At 39.4% G+C, this 19,322-nt stretch overlaps 1 protein-coding gene across 2 annotated transcripts; it reads right to left on the bottom strand.

The window, feature by feature from the left end:
- Window positions 1–521: 521 nt before the first annotated feature.
- C3H10orf88 (chromosome 3 C10orf88 homolog) lies at window positions 522–18,894 on the bottom strand. Of its 2 annotated transcripts, none has more exons than XM_027409162.2 (6): window positions 18,594–18,894; window positions 17,931–18,134; window positions 16,878–16,950; window positions 14,236–14,442; window positions 8,777–9,231; window positions 522–4,194 (listed from the first exon to the last, which is right to left on the bottom strand). In XM_027409162.2, the coding sequence occupies exons 1-6, from the start codon at window positions 18,836–18,838 to the stop codon at window positions 3,960–3,962; spliced, it is 1,419 nt and encodes a 472-aa protein (XP_027264963.1). In that variant the 5' UTR covers window positions 18,839–18,894; the 3' UTR covers window positions 522–3,959. The 2 variants fall into 2 exon arrangements, with proteins under 2 accessions (XP_027264963.1, XP_027264964.1); XM_027409163.2 differs by having other exon boundaries at window positions 18,678–18,890.
- Between the last annotated feature and the right edge of the window lie 428 nt (window positions 18,895–19,322).

Genomic DNA, 19,322 nt, shown 5'->3' with positions numbered 1-19,322 from the left:
GAATTTGAGCTATATTTATTTCCCACCCTCTGATATAGACGTGTTACCAATAAGTCCAAAGTGGTTGCTACTTCCTACTCACATAGTGCAATCAGCTTAACGACGTCAGTATAGTTCAACAATGTGATATTTTATGGAAGAGACAGATGATCAAGATCCCTTCGAACTAAGTTATGACCCAGGGCTGGAGAGTTAACATATCCTTGGGGTAAGTCACAGTTACTGTCCTCAAGTATCAACAAAAGAATAGGGGCCTTAGCCAGGCATTATGGTACAGGTCTGTAATCCCAGCACTCAAGAGGCAGCAGAGGCAAGAAAGTTCCAGGCCAGCCTTGGCTTCATAAAACAGTAAATAATCTAAACCCTCACAGAACAACCTCCCCATCAGTAGTGCCAATGCTGGAGACACAGCTCTGGCACCTGCAGCAGCTTGAGGAGTTCCTTCTCCAAGGAGGGACCTCTGCTCAGGGAAAGTCAAATCTTTGACAGGGTACAGAAAAGAATTTCAGGACAAGCCAGTATGAAGCAGAGTTGTGGTTTATTTTAAAAGAAAAAAAAAAAAAGGAAATAGAGAGGTGCGTGCTGGGAGAAAAGTAAATCACACCCCCCCCCCAAAAAAAACGAGGTGGTGGGATTAAGGGAGAAACATCCTTCATTTCTTTATAATAGTCATAGGTAGGATTTTGTTGATTTCCAAAATTATATCTTGAAAGGGTAAATGTAAATGCTGGAAGGGTTACAACTGTCACACACTAGACCACAGGGGTGCAGGTATTTGGGCTATCTTCACTGTGAATAAAAGTTAATTGTTTTGTTAGTGGGATTCCCAGAAAATATCCAGAACATTAAGGACATACTCAAGGCCATGTATACTCAGGCCTTAAACCTGGTTTATTGCTACCTTAACCTTCTTTTTAGGTTTTTTGTTTGTTTTGCTAAAGGGTCTCACTACATACGTAGGCTTGGCTAGCTTAGAACTTGCTAGGTAGATCAGGTTGGCCTCCAACACAGAGATCAGCCTGTCTTGGCCTCTGAGTGCTAGGATTCAAGGTGTGCACCATCATGGCCAGTTTTTTAACCTTCTTTTTTGGGAATACTTCTATATGAAAGAAATATTGCCTGCATGGAGGCAACCTTTAGAACAAATATTAGTAGTAACTGTCCTGGAATTCTCAAATTTCAGCCACACTTTAGAGTGAAAGCTCCCTTCTCTCTACATAATCTTCTCTGTGGATCCTATCTCATCCCCAGTCATACAGAGGGAGTGAGGTAGCTCCAGACATGGTGGGACTAGCTGAATCCTGCATTTTAGGCTGATTCTAGCAGGAACAGGATTTGAGAAACACCCATAAACTCAGGCCTCCACGTGCACATCTGCACTCACCCATAGGCACAGAAACACACCACATACACACACACACACACACACACACACACACACACACACACACACACACACACACACGAGGAGAGAGAGAAAGAGAGAGTGAGAGAACAGTAGAAAATCCAGCTTATCTCACAGAATAATTCCTTGAGCACCTCCTGTTCTACAATACTGGGCTCTGTAAGAAAAGATTTGGGTGCACAGGCCAGAGTATCATATCAATTCAGAAAGGAAAGTCATGTTTGGAAAACACCAAACTAAATTAGATTCAGGCTTCAAAGAGGCACAAGCAAGACAAGACACAGAGAAGAAGGGTCCTTAGTATGAGCAGAGGGCAGCAGGGGGACAAGAAAAACATCCTTGGTGTGAAGACATTTAAATGTCCCCCAAGGTCATCAGAGATAGATAGGGAGACTACAGGCAGTTAAGAGTCCAGGAAGGTCTAAGAGAAGACCTGCTAGCTCCACTAAGTGTTAGTAGGTTCTTATTACCATCAGAAAGAATTCAGAGATGAGAAAAGGAAAGAGAAGACGGTTTTATTACAGAGCAAAAGTACACACAGCAGGGAGTGAGGACTTCTCAAGCCTTATGCACAGGCTCTTCTTGGTGGCCTTATTTTAAACTATTTTGACTAGGGCCACTTGACAAGGAACATTTCATTTCTTTGTCACATCAGGGTGCACAGCAAAAGACCAAGCACGGATGTCCACAATTAAAAGGTTTTTTGTTTGTTTGTTTTTTCAATACAAGCTCGATTTGATGTTTATGGATCCCATATCAATATCAAACTGTTACCTGAATCTGGAGGTTCTACTACAGTCACTTCTATCAAAAAAGTCAAGAGATAGCAAAAAGAAATGGGTTTTGTTTACAGTTTTCATCAGAACTGGGGAAGTATGGGGGTAGGGGGATGTTCTTGTCTCCCCACTTTTCCTATAGCAGTGTTACAGTCTACAGAAAAGAAGAAACAAAAGTCAGGAAACAAGTATATATATGCATGTGTAGACTTAATTGTGAAATAAACAAACCAATGAGCCATCTTTTCTGACAGGGGGCTGTTCTAGTGGGCTTCAGGCTATTCTCATCTCCAACACTGGACTGCCTGGAGAGGCTGAAATTCTTCAGAGTTCACGATACACTATGATAGACACTGTATGGTTTATGAGATGTATTTCCATCTTTTACACCTCTTGCTTTTCTCTGAGTTCTTCCCATTGGCCCCTTCTTGCTCCCTGGTCAGTCCCTATGTCACAGGATCAGAGATGAGAACACAGGGATTGGCAGTGGAGATGAGGCTGGAAAGGTGTGTCAGGCTGATTAAGATGGTTTCACAGCCTTCAATTAGGAGTGTGGTCCTGCCTTGCAGACCTAGGAAGCCCCAGTTAATGACTTATAGGCCTGAGGGCACTACTAAGTCATGGATGGTATTCTGTAAGTCAGAGAGGAACTAGCAAAAGCTGCAAAACCATGGACTGAAGCCATAAGTGAGTAGATTTCTCCTCACTGATCAGGAAGTGACATTGTACACCTGCACATGGTATGACTATCCTACCAACCATGACCTAAAGACCAGCAAAAGTGTGGTGTGTCCTATATGCTCTATCACCTTTGCCGTGGTCAAAACCAGCAGGCTTTTTAAAGAACAGTTTGCCAAAACAATGGATAAGTACGAAATATCCCCTTTTTTTAAAGAAAAGGAAAGAAAGAAACAACATAAGCAAATTAGCTAAAAAGAGTTCTATTCACTTCCTGGTGATCTTAAGAGCAGATGCCATTTAGGTGCGGCTGTATTACCAACATGGATGTAACAGTTAAGTTCTGAAAATTCAGTCTGCTGAAGATTGCAAAACCCTAGATTCACATATCTTAATCCGAGTTTTAGATTCTCAGAATGTCACACATCATATATGCTAGAAAAGGCCTCTGGGAGAAGAACCTGTCAGTTCCAGAAAAGAATTTCCTTCCATTTCACCTGCAGCACCAAATCTGAAATAGTAGGATTGAACACAAGCAATCTATAGCTGCACTGTAATGAACAACGGGTCTACTCCTCACTCTGTAAACTATCTCAGACAGCCCGAGCACTGCACATATTCACCTCAGATAAGCAACAGGAAGTGTAAACTGGTACTCTAAATGAAAGAGTCCAGGTATCCAACTTTCTAAAAATAATTAGAAAAAAAAAATCATAGCAATTCTTTTCATACTCCTGAGACTATATTTCATAGGTATCTGTATAAATAAAAATTCACTTCAAACATGTAATATACAATACAAACTAATGAATTGCATTACAAGTCCTTACACATCCCAAACACTTGAGTAATACAAATATACATTTTTATAAGAGTGAAAAATATAGCAAGCAAAATAACTTATGACTGTATCAGAGTAGCTGCTGGTGCACAGACCTGAATCTACAGGAACAAGTACAATGAAAACGAGCACTGAGGTCACCATGTAAGACAATAATCCTTCAAAGGACATTAAAGACTTGATTTTCATAACCTTTTTGTATTTTGACTCTGTAATAAATATGTAATAAATATCTGTAATAGATGTGTATGTCGATAGCTTATCTCTCTCCATTGGAAAGTCTTTCTCTGGAGTCATAGTGTCTTAGAGGTATCCCTGGAGGTGGGGAGTTGGGATTTTGCAACAAGTCCACTAACAAAGCCATTTTAGCATCTATGTGCTCCTGGAGCTGATAGATCCTCTCATCAATGTGGTCCATAAGCTTCTTTTCCATCAGTTCCATGTTTTTAGAAAGAATCTTTTCCAAGTAGGAGCAAATAGGCTGCTCTTCCATCCTAAAAATAAAAATTTTAAGTATATCAATTTGCTCATTTATGATGACAAAAACAACAAACTGAGCCAGCCAAAGAGCAGCCAAGATACACTACTGGCATTGGTCTCTACAACTCTACCCTCCCCACGGCACATTTTCGCCTCTAAAACCTACAACAGTGGCCACAGTCCTAAATGCACAACACTCTTCTACTAATTGCTTTGCAAAGTTAGATAACTGAGAACAATATAAAGCAAAGACAATTAGGAACAATCTGAGACTGTGGCTCTGTTGCTTGAGTATTTTTCTAGCATCAAGAAGCCTTGGGTTTAGCCAGGTGCTGGTGGTACACACCTTTAATGCCAGCACTCAGGAGGCAGAGGCAGAGGCAGGCGGATTTATGTGAGTTTGAGGCCAGCCTGATCTACAGAGTGAGTGCCAGGACAGGCTCCAAAGCTACACAAAGAAACCCTGTCTCAAAAAAACCAAAACAAACAAACAAAAAAAACAAAGTCTTGGATTGAATTCCTAGCACTGCATAAGACCAGATGAGGTAAGGGAGACAGCTCAGTCACTAAAAAACTGCTTTGCAAGCATGAAGACCCAAGCTAGATTCTCAGAATAAAAATTTGAAACTAAGATTAAAATATTGAAAGCTGGCACTGGGAAGATGGCTCAGTTTGGAAAGACTGCCATTCAAGTATGAAGACGTGAGTTCATATCCCCAGTTTCTAAGAAACCTGGTGCTGTGGCTTGTACCTATCTATAATCCTCATGCTGGGGAAGCAGAGAGATGATGCCTGACTAGCCAGTTAACCTTGCCAAATCAGGGCGCCCCAGAGACAGTAAGAAACCCTGTCTCAAAAACTAAGGTAGGACATGATTGAGGAACACACCCAAAACTGACCTCTCCCCTCCACCCATATTTGCACACACTTGCATGTACACCCTCACACATGAACACATACTACATAAATTCACATATACATGGCAAGCATGATAGTCTGAACTTAAAATCCCAGCACTGTGCATGTAAAGACAAAAGATAAAAGGATCTCAGTGTTTTGCTCAGTACTGTTTTAAATGCTGAATTTTGTGATTTTTTTATATGTTAGAACAAGTCATTTGTTGAATTTCCTTCCAGTTTATATTTAAGTCATCTTAACAGGGTCTTCTATAGCATAAGTTTGATATTTTGCTGGGGTCTACACATCATTTTTTGGTTTTGGTGGTATATCTAAGCCCTTTTTCCCTAACCTAAGTCCCCAGGAGTTTCTCCTGTATATTAGAAAGTTTTAGTTTACTTTTTGCTGTACGACCCATTTGTGTTCATTTTCATAGAAGGTGTGAGGTTTATGTCATGGTTTTTTTTTTTTTTGCCTGTGGATATCTCATTGGCTTAGCACCACCTTTAAGACTGCTCTTCCTCAACTGCAATGCTGGCAAGCCACCTCTGTGCTTCTGTCCTGCCCACCTGCCTGCCCCACTCCCTGCTAGTGACAGGCCTGATGCTACAGCTCTACCATGTCCTGAAATATGAAATGATTTCTCTTGCTTTATTCTTTTTTTTTTTTAAGTGAGAAGTTTTATTAGAAGTGGAGAGAGGGGGAAAGGAAAGAGAAAAGAGGTAAAGAGGCAGAGAGACAGAGAGAAGAGGGAGACAGGACAAGTCCTGCCTGCCCAGGAGAACAGTCCTCTTGCTTTATTCTTTTTAAACTTGAAGCACACATATCAATTAGGGGAATACTGTTGCTTTTACTATGTAAAATCTATGAACATGGCATGTTTTTGCACTATTTTAGACCTTTTCAAATTTTCTTCTATCAATATTTTATAATGTTCAGTTCATAGTTCTATTTTGTCAACGATGTTTAATTATTTTAGATATTTTAAAATGTATTTACATATACTTTATGTACTTCAAATTATTTAGAATCTAGTTGGGGTGCCAGGGTAACAGTGGCTTCATAAAATTAGAAGTCTTTTTTCCCTTTGATTATCTGGATTATGAAAAAAACAAAAACAAAAACAAAAACAAAACAAGAAACAGTGCTCTCTAAATGTCTGGCAGAATTCTCCAGTGGAACTATCTAGGCCAGATTTTTTTTTCATGAATATTCTGTGTTAGTTGGCTTTCCCATCACTGTGACTACATCTGAGAATAAACTTCAGCTTTACTTGGCTCCTGGTTTCAGTTTTCAGTCCACAGCTTGCTTTCTCCATTGCTGTGGGCACAAGGTGGAGTGGAATGTATAGGATGAGACATTCTCCAAACAATACTAACAAAATACGACTCTGTAAGTGGAATGCCTTATGATCCAATCATCACTCAATGACCGGATCCACTAAGTGGAAATCAACTCTTCAATGGGGGGTGAGGGTGGGACACACACAAACACACACACCACATCCAAACCTTAATACCCTTCCATTACAAATTCAGTATTATTAGTGGCTATAGGGTCATTCCATTATCTATTTTGTGTTGTGTTCTGTAGCTTATGGTTTTTGAAAAGGGTAATCCATTTCCTCTAAGTTATTTGTGAGCATGAAGTTACTTCCACTTCCCCTTACTACCAAGGCTCTGTAGTGCTGCTATTCTCTACTGCATCTTACACTGGCAGTTTGTATCTTCTTCTCCCTTACTTTCTAGTCTTGTTAGAAGCCCATCTGAAATTTTCAAAGAATCACCTTTCTATTTCATTATTTTCTTATTGTTTTCCTGTTCTTATGAACCTCCTCCTTTGGCTTCCTGAATGCTGAAACTGCAGGTTCCTGCCACCATTGGACTTAGAACTACTCAGACCATATTGTTTAATTTTTAAATTTTCTATTATTTTATGTGTATGAGTGTTTTCCATGTATGTATACATATGTGCCATGTGCATGCCTAGTGCCCACGGAGGTTAGGGGAGGGCACTAGAACAATTGGGGCTAGAGTTCCAGGTGGTTGTAAGCCATGTGAGTGCTGGAAATTAAACCAACAAATGTTCTTAACTGCTGAGCCATCTCTCCAGCTCTTATTTCATTTTTTAGGTAGTAGTTTGTACCACTGTCCTCACAGCCATCTTCACTAAGGCAGCATATGATGCTATAGACCCTTGGCATACTTCTTTAGATACAGTCCACAAACTTTCATCTCTGCACTTTTACTTGGCTTTATGTATTTTAAAAAATATTTCTGTTCAGACTTTTTTGTGTGTGATGTGTATGTTGTATGCATGTGTACCTGTTCACATGGATGCATATGTACATGTATACATGAGCTTGTAGAGCAGAAGGCTGACATCTGGTGCTTACTTTTGTCACTCTATTTGTTGAGACAGAGTCTCTCACAGAGCTCACTGATTTAGACTAGCTGGCTAGCAAGACCCAGGAGTCCTCTTGTCTGAGCCTCCCAGCACCCAGATTTTAGGTATACACCACTACACTCAGGTTTTTTGTTTAGTTTTGTATTTCAAGACAGTGTTTCTCTGTATAACAGTCTTGGCTGTCCTGGAACTCTCTCTGTAGACCAGGCTGGCCTCAAACTCACTGAGATCCACCCAAGTGCTGGGATTAAAGGCATGTGCCCTCACCACATGGCTTGCTTTTGTTTTTTAAACAGGGGTACTAACATTTGAAACTCAGGTCCTCATGCTTGCATAGCAAGCACTTTAACAACTGAACCATTTCTCCAACTCCTAGACTTCTTCAATCGGACAAACTGTATTGTTTAATCATCAAGTTTTTGGAAATTTTCCTGTCTTTCCATTACTGTTAAATGATTTCTTATCTTTCTTTATGGTCAGAGAAAATACTATCATTTCAGTCCTCTTAAATTTTGTGAGGCTTCTTTATGACTTGAGATATAATCTATTTTGGTGACTCTTCCACAGACATAAAAAAAAAAAAAAAACTATATCCTAATATTGTCAGTAGAAATTAGTATAAACGCTGATGTAATCATGTTGGCGTTTGGTGATGTTTTCTTCCAAACTATTCCAAGTACCATTTTCAGATGTGAACTTTAAACTTAGAAGATTGACCAGTAGAAGAAAATAGTTAATCTGAACTGTGACCAGAGTTCTGTATTTCAGACTAGAACACTATTTTGACAAACTGTATCTGTGAAAAGAATTAGGAATATGCTACTTGGCAACATCCTAATCAAACAAATGCTGCACAGATAACAGATTGAGACCAGAGGAGCTTCTACACTATAAATAATTCCCATCCCACTATAGTTTTTGACTTTAAACATAGCCTGGAACAAACACAAGCTACAAAGGTAAATTATTACAATGACATGCATACCACACCTAGTCAAAAATTGTAAATTCTCACAATTTCTCCAAAATCATGCACATAGCTTTCTATTGCAACCCTGTTGATGGCTGTTCTCTTCCACAAATGCCTGAAACTGTGTGCAACACCAAATCTAGACATTCCCTTTAGTACAATCCACTCTATTCTATTCCTAGTTAAGTGTGTCAATGATGAACTATAAATGCTGGAAACAGCTCTTTTGTCAGGTAGTGCATCTGAGGCAAGTCTGTTTCCCTTCATCGGACTTTCCCACCTACCAAATCTCAACTCTATTTGCTTTAAAATAAAATACTTACGAAACACCGACAATGCTCTCTCGGGGCTTGGAGATGTTTTCTTGCCACCTGGCATTATGTCCCACTCGGAGATGGTTGACCTGACTACATAAATTCTGGAGAAAAGGCAGCAACTCAGAATTGGGCACGTTTGAGTTGCCACTTGCCTTCTTTGGTAAGAAAGAAGACACTGCGTTTTTAAGATCATTTTCAAGAAGGGAATGATTTTGTGGCACAAGGTGACACTCATCATGGTTAGTGGTATTTCCTTCTCCAGGTGGCTGTGTGCCTTTATCAATAAGAGCCTTTAAATTTTCAGTGATGGCTGAAGGTGTCAATCCAGTTCTAAAAGGAAAAGGTGTAGAGGATGCCTTGTCTACAACTCCTGAAGAAGGTGAAGACTGCAGTGCAATTAGATGCTTGTGTCCTGTGGTTCCCAGCACTGACTGAAGCTGATCTCCAATGGGAAGACGATTCTGAGCAAGGAAAGTAAAAGGAAAATATTAAAGAGTGAAGGCTGAATTTTGAGGTGGTTGATAGAAGTCAGGAACTATGCACTCTTCATTGATCCCCAATGCATCCCCATGAAGAAAGCTGTTACTGCTCAGTGTTAAGGAAAAGAAAACAAGGTGAAAAGTTCCTGCCCATGGAAACTAGACAGTATGTGGCAGGGCTGGGACATAAACCTAAACTTCTTTTTATCATTTCACGGTAGCTTTTCCTAAAGAACATACCCAAATATATACTACTATGATAGTAAAATACACTAACAGGCTGTATTGTTTTCACTACTAAAGGCTTCCTTATGGCAGTAACATATAAGATTAGTCACAATAGTTAATCATTTTCTTTTAGATTTGCTGATGTTTTATTTTCATGTATATGTGTGTATTCCTGAGAGTATGTATATGCACCAGGTACATGGAGGTACCCAGAGGGGCAAGGAGAAGGTGTTGGCCTCTGGAACTGGAGTTACAAGCAGTTATGAGCCACCTGATGTTGATGCTGGAGACTGGACCCAGGGCATCTACAAGAACAGCAAGTACTCTTGACTATTGAACAATCTCTCTAGCCCCCATCAATTATCTTCTCAAAATTCAACATAAAATGCCTGTCCATTTTCAATATATTATAAACTATTCATTTCACCTGGTCATATCTTTTGCAATGAGTTTTCATGGAGTTACATGGTGGACAGTTACACTACAGAAGTAGATGTTCTATAGATTTGTGACATTTTTGATGCCTAAAATAACCTACCCTTAGCTGTGTTTGCTTTAATAACTCTAAGATAATAAGAGTTATATTCTGGGGCCACACCTAAGCTCATAAGAAGATTCTGCATTATCTAAAAGAGAAGGGGAACTACTTCCATATTTTGCCTTTCAGTTTTTTCAATAAAGAAAAGTAAAATGATCTCTAGTCGAATGAACACTACTAAGGTAAATGATTAGTTTAACTCTAAAATCTAGATGTAAACCAGGGACTATCACCTCCCATTATGGCTGGTCAACAGCTTTTGAGAGATGGGTTCAAAAAGTAATCACCAAGATTAGTTGAAGAAACTATGTCAATATATTCATCCAAATACTCTAAATATTATCACTAGGCCAAGCCAGATCTGCAAGGCATTTATCCAACAAGCTTTTACCTGAAATCTCCTTTGTGCTAGTTTCATTTCAAGCATAAGAAATATATCAATGAGCAAACCAAATTAAAATTCCTGACCTCACATGGAGCCTACATGATACATATGCAGGGGGTGCCCTAAGGGAGGGAAAAAGAGAATATATCATAGGATGGATATGATGATAAATACTTTAAAGGGAAAAAAACCAGGGAGGAAAGGAGGATAATGGCCAAGGAAGTAGAGGTATATAGGAAGGGGTATCTATAATAGACAGTCTCAATCTAACTTCTTTCACTGAACTTCATCTTTTAAAAGGCTCTTTGTAGATAAATGTTAGCCTGCTGTCAATTTATTCTGTTCTACTGAATGCCAGTTTTGAATAAACCTTAATGTATTTCTGAAACAAGAAAAATCAAATAATGATTATAACATTTGACCATCTTTCCTTCAGCTTAAAGGATCTTTATTCAGTCATAATGAAAATGCCATTTCTCTATAATAGCTCAAAAATGTACACTAGGGAATTGAAAAATATATAATAACAGGAATGGTATTTATACTATAGTCCATGTCAAAATTATGGGTTGCCATTAGGTTAGCAGAAAAAAATTAGATAATCATAAATATAAGAGCATTTGCTAAAGGCATTCCTTTTTAACAGATATATACTGTCTAGTTATCTGTAAGAAATTCACTGATTAAAAAAATTAGCCAGCAGAAACATCAAGTGCAGTAACAGAAAACAAATTCCAGAATCTCTGTCTACAAGGTACATGATAGTAACCCATCATTGTGGCTGTCCCTTCCATACAGAGAAAACTCAAGGATACACCACAAACTGTCCCCACGGCAACCTCTGAGGAAGAGAATAACAACAGCAAGAACACTTGTTTTTTATCTAATAATTTTCTTTGAGTGAAACTCATGCAATAAAAGACTTATTATTAATAGAATAAAACCAGAAAAAAAGTGTAATTTTTTCCCGTCATATTTTTGAAAGACAAAAATCAGTGAGCTGATTATATGTAATTCATCACTCTCCTTTAATCATTTCCAAAATCCTTCCATAATTGTTTTATTGCTTTTTTACATCTTCTACTAAAAGATTTTATAATACACATAAACTTTGCCCCTGAAGTCACCATTGAAAATACTGATTCCTGAAATTCACCCTGTCAGATTTAGTAGGTAACAAGCAAGGGCCTGGAGTTAATCTTCTGAAGACATTACAAAGACTTTTGCATCCCATGGAACATACTTTAAGAAAAATCAGAGCAGCCAGCCACAGTAGTGCATACCTTTAATGCTAGCAGTTGGGAGGCAGTGGCAGGAGGACCTCTGTGGATGTGAGGTCAGTCTGGTCTACAAAGTGAGTTTCAGAACAGCCTGGACTACATAGAGAGACTCTGCCTAAAACAAATCGAAAAGAAAAAGAAATATCAAACTGCCATAATTCCTAGAAAGGGACAAACCTTAAAAGCTGAGAAATATTTCCTTTATCCTCAATTTTCCTTTATATATCCACCTTCTAATTTCCTCTTTATGTCTAAAATTCTTGGAAAAAAAAAAACTGTTAGCATTCAATAACTCCCAAACCCAGCTACTACTAATCCTCCATAATGTGTTTTATATCCTAATGTTATTTAAACTCACTCCCTGAAGCACTCGAAGAAGTATTTATATAAGCCACATACACATAGTACAATAAACAAAACAGACAACTCTCTGATTGCACTTTTAAACCCAACACTCAGCATTCTCACACTTTAGTGAGAAAAACAATAACTAAAAAATATATAACAAAGTGGTCAGAAGGGTGCAAATGAAACTGTGATAATGATTAAGAGGGATGTGCTACTAAGAATTGTGTGACAGGGAATATCTAATTAAGACTATTGTGGCTAAGGTGAAATTAGAGTAAGAGAATAGTACAATATCACAGGAGAAGAATTCTAGCCAAAGAAAACAAAACAAAGAATTCAAACAATTGAATACATAGGCCCAGAGGTGGCAACATGTAAGGAATAGGAACATCAGAATGTCTGGAAAAGGGATCCAAGCAGCCATAGCCAAGACTGTCACTTGTGTTAAAATGCTTTTAAAGGTTAAAACCCTCAATTCTCCTGGTTCTCTTTCCTCTGCCCATACCCCAGGACTGCCCTGACTCCAGCAATGAAACCATGCAACATTTACAAATTTTTGCAGTATTTGCCTTAAATTTCCACATCAATACTGTGGTCTTTACAATGGTATCACTTAAATTTTGTAAAAGAGAATTTCATTAGTTAAAAAAATGTGGCTGACCTTGCTGAGGGAAACAGAACTACTGAGTGACAGAACAACAGCTTAGCTTCAGCTAACCTGACATTAAAACCTCTCTTTGATCACACCAGTGCCTTCTGTTCTTCTGGTGCCTCCTTCCTCTCCCCATATTTTGCTAGATTATAGCTTCTCTCCAAGAGTCTTTCTTTCTAGTTTCAGCCTCTCTGTTCACAGGGTTCCTACTGTGGGTACATCACCCAAACCTCCCTTTTAGACAGCTACCTCCTTCTCTCCTGATCCTGTCTACAAATGCTAAAATATCCTTCCAGGCAATCCCTGTTCACAGCTATATTTGATATTCCCCAAATTAGACTCCTTTTACCAAGTGTCCTCATCCCATTGGCTCCATCTATATTTCTGGTAATGCCATCCTCAAAGCCTCAATTTCTCATGTGACTTTATTTTTCTCCTTTAATTAACGGTATAGTCCCAATGACTCTATGCTTCATGGTTTATTAATCTCCCAACCTAGTATCATGTTACAACATTTAGCCTAGACTCCATCACCTCTTAGCTGGGTGAGGGAAATCACATACTGCTGGTTTCTCTGTTATAGTCTTACTTTCCTTTGACTTACCTTCCACATTAATAGTGGAATAAAATCTCTTTAAAAATAGGCCAAAGACATTTACAAACTTAAATGAACTCTCTATGTGCTATATCTCCATGATCGAGTATGAATCTTTAAATTTCTACTCTCTACTCACCACCTTTCATTTCTCAGCTAGATCCTACTCCTTCTAGCACTGAAGATCTTATCCATTACTAGCATCTCTCTAAAGTAACCAAGCTCTAGATGGACCTGACTAACTCCACCTTCCTCTTTAACAGCCCAGATGAAATGCCTCTTATTTCAGTATACCTCCCTTAATCTCATCACTCCCCAGATAGAAAGCTTAAAGACTGGCTACACACTATCTGATCACCTTTATTCCTTCAAAAGGGAGCAAGTCAGAGTCTTGTTCTCTGCCAAATGAACACATAAAATGAATTTGGGGAAAACTGAAGCTATGCAGTTAGAACATTTGTAGAAAGGCAAGTCTACAAAATGTGACTTTTTTTAAAAATTAAAAATAGATGACAGTTAAAACAATAGTAGAAACTAAGAGAAAAATTAATATACTATATTGTCATATTAAAGGTCAGTATTAAAAATGTGGAGTTTTTTGGAGGGGCACTGTGTGTGTGTGTGTGTGTGTGTGTGTGTGTGTGTGTGTGTGTGTATTTGGAAGCAGGGGAGCTATGAAGTCAGAGGATTTACTCAAGTTCTCATCTTCCACCTCTTTTGAACAAGGTCTAAACCCACTGGTATATACCAGACTAACTGGCCTGTGAACATCAGGCCTTCACCTCCCATCTTTTTGTAGGAATACAGAAATTACAGACACATTTAATAATGCCTCCTGTTTTTACATGGACTCTATGAATCCAAACTCAGGTGCTCAGGCTTGCACAGCAAGTCTTTTACCGACTGAACCATCTCCCCAAACCAGCATTTTAAAATTTAACAAAATACATCTTTACTTGCCTGCTGCTGAAACCTAATCATATTCATCAGCTGCTGAGCTCCAGGAGATAACTTTGACCCCATGGACTCCATTATGGTTTGGATACTGTCAAGGTCTATCCGTGATCCTAGAGCAGAAGAGCTTGGTGAAGGATTTGCTGACCTTGGTCTCACGTGCACCACAACTTTACTGATGAGCACACACTGCTTTTCACCGAAGGACAGCAACTATCATGAAACAAAAACATTCCAGGGAATGACAGTGGTATTAAAAACAACCATCACTTAAGATGACTTCTTAATATTACCAAAGCAAGACAGGGCATTCAAGAGTCTAAAATTAACTTCAAGTGCATTTAAAGTTTTCTTTACAGTAGTCAAACTTAGAAAATAAATTCCAATGTATCATGAGGCAAATATCAACTATTTAAATATAGAAATCCTTCCCAAGCCATAAAATACACATAAAGAACATGAAATCTTTGTTTACTTGGTCTAAGGAATTAAAAACAAGCCACAGCTGGCTGTGGGTATAGCTTGGTAGTAGAGCACTTGACTAGCATGCTCAAGGGCCCAGGTCTGAATCCTCTGTATCCTAAGAGCCCTCAATCCTAGCATTCCCCAGTTGGCATTAATATTATTTAATATAAAATAAAACTGTCCAGATGCCCATACAGCATTTGTCTAAATCCTACCCATTCTTCAGTCTTTTGTAGTTTAGAAATGAAGGGATGTGATCCCAGAACTACTTAACACGTAATAACTGGTGGTTTACATAAAAAGTGGAGTTCGGGGTGAGTTTCTAACAGGGTGAAGGATACTTAGTGGCGTAAGTCAAGCTTTGGAACCCAGCTCTCCTGGCTTTTATTACCACAGATTTTCCATTTTTGTTTATGGTGTCTTCTCACTCACTCTGGGGTACTGAGAGAATAGTAACCAGGGTCTCATTCATGCTAGGTCAGTGCTCGACACTAAGCCGTATTCCCACCACTATGACAGTTTAGGCTGTGCATGTTCCTGAACCAAAAGACACGTCATGTGTGGCATAAAGGGAAGGGCTTTAAATCAGACACACCTGAGTTCAAATTTTGAATTTTTCTATTTCATAACCTGCGCAACCATAGGCAAATGCTAAGACTAAACCAGAGGATGGTAAGATAACTTTGCATGGAGGTTTTTGTGCCAAAATAGCCACTAAGTATCACTAAGTGCTAAGAATAATGAATTAGGAACATTTACACAAGCTTTCACACATGCCAGAGGGATTCCCTAATTGAAAACTGTTCAGATTAACACATGCTCCACAGAACAGTCACAAAAATTATTCACTTTGAAAGATACATAGACCCCTGTCACAAAGACACAGGTCAATAAAAAAACAGGCTCTATAAACACTGAGTGTGATACCAAATATATGTCAGTCCTCAACAGTTAAGTAAATGCTCATTAAATTTATATTCTACCTCATTATTACTTCCCTTACTGGATGGTCTGGGATTCACTACATAGACCTAGCTGAGTGTGTGACACCATACTGGGCTCCACTGTCTCCTTTATATTGTATAATCCCAAGAGCCTTTCTCATCATTGACTACAGTATATTTTTGTCTGTTTGTATTTTCAGATAGGGTCTCTCTATGTAGCCATACCTGTCCTAGACCTTGCTGTGTAGATTAGGCTGGCCTTGAACTCATAGAGATCCACCTGCCTCTACCTCTGTCTCCCAAGTCCTGGGATTAAAGGTCTGTACCACTGGTGACCAGAGACTACAGTCTATATAAAATTTATATAATCAGTAAATCTGATTATCATCTGTCTTGTCCCACTAAAATATAAGCAACATGGAGGCTGGAGGCTGGCACTTCAATTTTCAATTCATATCCCTAAATGCCTAGTATACTATCTGTTATCAACAAGTACTAAATATCCACTAGATAATTTAAATCACTTGATTTAAATGCCTGCACAAGCTATTAGTTTATTCCACTTAAACTGACATTGGAATAACCAGTTCTGAGCTGCTCAATGAAAGTCTTTTTTTTTTTTTTCTTGTCTTACTGTCTTCTATGATTGTAAGTACATAATTTCCCAGATAAAAAGAACCCAAGAATTTTGTTTCTAGGGCTCATTAATTTTCCTCATGAAGTAGGTAGGTCCAGATAGTTAAGAAAGGTAGCATTGGCCAAAGCTCTCGTTGTCAACAGAGCTGAATTAGTATTTATTTCTTAAGTTTTCCAACTCAGTATCTATCTCTAAACTCTGACATCATCATTAATGTTTATCTTAAGAATATTTTTCTGGCTAAGGACAACAGTTCAAATTCCTTAAAATTTCTGGCTCTTATTTGAACTTTTCCTTCATTCTTTTCATATAGGGCCAGTTGTGCTCCTACCTTTTGTGGTTTTATACAAAGATTTTTAAAATGTTCTTAGCTGAGTTTCACAAGGCTTCAAAATATAGTACTATACTATATTAACAAAACATTTTCTGTAACTAATAAATTACCCCATTTAAATGATAACCCTTTACAAGCTAACTAAGCATTTCTGGGGACCACATTGGACTAATCGTACTGCCAAACCATGAGAAAATAAGTATGTAAGTATGTATAGAACAGAAACAACTTGATTAACTTTAAATCTTAAAATTTAGTGGTGACTTACCTTTATTTTACAAGCATGTGTGGGAGATTCCAATTTTAGGAATTTTTTGTACAACAGAATCTTTTCATGTTCACTAAAATGAAAGAATTCATTTTTAACAGCCAATGATTGTAAGCATTAATTAATATTTAAGAACAAAAGTTTCCTGGGGTTCCCTTTTCCTGGTCAAGTACAGGGAGTAAGAGGTTTCTGACTGTGCTGTACTGTTTTGAGGAGCTGTATCTCCCACTTAGCAGCTCTCTGAGAAAACTAAACACAGTGGCACAAGGCATATTTAAAAGTCTGTAAACACGACTATTATTTCCAACATACACAGGACATAAAGAGTTTAGATTATATTAAACATAGATTTGGGCAGAACTTTGTAAAAAAGACTAGGAAAAAAATCACAAATTAAAAAAAAATCACAAATTATCCATCTTAAAATAGGTTAATGAGCACATACTGATATGACAGTCATATATCATTTATAAAGTGCTTAATTACTGATATATCCATAATATATATATATATACATATATATATATGTAGACATATGTATATTTATAAGGAGCATATATCATTGATATATCATTTATAGGGAGCTTTCTATAAGGGAATATATTCAGAGGTTCAGAATGTCTAATTGTTGTAAAACAGACCCCACTGAGTTAAATGAGAGAAACAAGAATACTTTCTGTGTGTTTGTTTTTTGAGACAGGGTTTCTTCTGTGTAACAGCCCTGGCTCTCCTGGAACTTGCTTTGTAGACCAGACTGGCCTCAAATTCACTGAGATTCACCTTAAAGACATGCGCCACACACCCAGTTGAGAAACAAGAATACTTACCAGGACTTTAGTCTAATAAAACTCTTCCACTAATTACCAGTGACCTACCAATTCACTTCCAGTTAATTAGCCCTAAATTTCCATATTTATAAGACCACTCATCTGCCCTGTCTTTTGAATTTTGAAGGCCTGGTGGTCTAACCTATACCTACTGGTATGTTTTTTAACTTCTCTCCCCTAAAAAGACAGATTCAGATGAATTATTTCACATGGACAAGTCACAAACCTGTCATCCAGGGCAGTGCAGACATTCTTGCCCCTACTGGTTCCACAATACTCCTCTCCCAGGTATACTTCCATGTTTCTTGCTGAACTCAGAATGCCAACTGAAAGGATCTCTTCGCCCCCATTAGGCCCACATTTCAGGTAAAGGAAGCAGGGGTTTTCATCTCGGGGACTCAGGTTGTTCTTCAGACTCACCAGATCCGAGCTGAAAAGAAAATTGATGGAACATCATACAGGGAACTTTTCTGAATAGAACCATAACCCATCTCTTCAAACTCACTCCCATTTGTTCTGAAGACCGAGAACCTTCCCCAACACCCACAGACGCGCCAAGCTTAATTCATAAGGCATAGAGGCTTTCCCAGACCGTGGCCGTTCTACTCAAAGCTCTAATTCATTCGCAGTTCAATTAAAAGCGTTTACAGTGTGTAAAGAAAAAACAAGTTGCCGTGGTTCTTTATAGCTGGACTTGTTCTGCTCCTGTACCCCTGAAGAAAGTTGGCTGGTTTCGGGGGTGGGGGTCGAGGAGGATTCTAACAGAGCATGTGGGGGGTGTCCCTGCTGACCCTAGGATCCTGAACCCGAGCTTCCAGGCCTCTCCTGCCCAGCGCTCAGCACTTGCCCGCAGCCTCGCCCACCTCCCGGTACCGCTCCCTCAGCCCACCCCGGCTGGCCTCGCTCGCTCGCCTCCCGTGCTCCTCCCGGCTTCTCAGCAGCGTGGTTGTCACCCGGTCCCGGCCCGGCGCACCCTAGAGCTGGCGGTGCCAACAGCTGCTCGAAGTTCAAGTCTTGGGCACCTGGCCCAATCCGGGTAAGGAGGCTTTGGGTCAGCGACCCGCACGCCGCGACCCAGGACGAGGTGAGCGTCGGGCCGTGGTCCAGCCCCGGATCTTCGATCGCGGTCTCCATTCTGTCTCCTCCAACCCAAGCAGCGCCGGAACCTCTTTCGCGGAGCTTGCGTTTCCTTCAGTGCCGAGCGGAGGTGAAGGTTCAGTACTACTTCCGGTTCTTTTTTTTTTCCCCCTTCAAATCCCGGGAAACCAACCATCATAGATGCGCGTGCGCATATCGCAAGACTTCTTTAAGTTTGTTCAAAATCTTCGCGGGAGGAGATTGAGGACGTCTGGTGACTTCTTCGCTCCCGTCGCAGGGGTCGTGCGCATGCGCGATACTCTGCACGCGAAAACGAAGAGGTTTATTTGAACGTTGACTATGGTGACCCAGCCAGCGGACCAGCGATGGTTTGGGGTCGGACAGGGTGGTTGGGGCCCTGAGGGTAGTCCCAGAGCAGATAGGTGCAGTCTCCTTGGTTTAAGCCACTTTAAGACCAGTTCCCGAGGATGCCGGGGCCCTTCCTATGGCAGCCTGTGGAGTGTATGCTGTGCGGGCCGCT

Source organism: Cricetulus griseus, chromosome 3, assembly GCF_003668045.3.
Source record: "Cricetulus griseus strain 17A/GY chromosome 3, alternate assembly CriGri-PICRH-1.0, whole genome shotgun sequence".
Lineage (NCBI taxonomy): Eukaryota > Metazoa > Chordata > Mammalia > Rodentia > Cricetidae > Cricetulus > Cricetulus griseus.
The sequence above is the reverse complement of the archived record's forward strand: the minus strand, read 5'-3'. Positions and strand labels throughout refer to the sequence as shown.

Bases quoted from the DNA above. Each gene is read 5' to 3' on its own strand.
- C3H10orf88 (XM_027409162.2), bottom strand. From the start codon at position 18,838: ATGGAGACCGCGATCGAAGATCCGGGGCTGGACCACGGCCCGACGCTC. The intron at 14,443-16,877 runs GTAAGTCACCAC...GTTTCATGATAG, and splicing joins CACATGCTTGTAAAATAAAG to TTGCTGTCCTTCGGTGAAAA. The intron at 4,195-8,776 runs GTAAGTATTTTA...TTTTATTTTTAG, and splicing joins GAGAGCATTGTCGGTGTTTC to GATGGAAGAGCAGCCTATTT.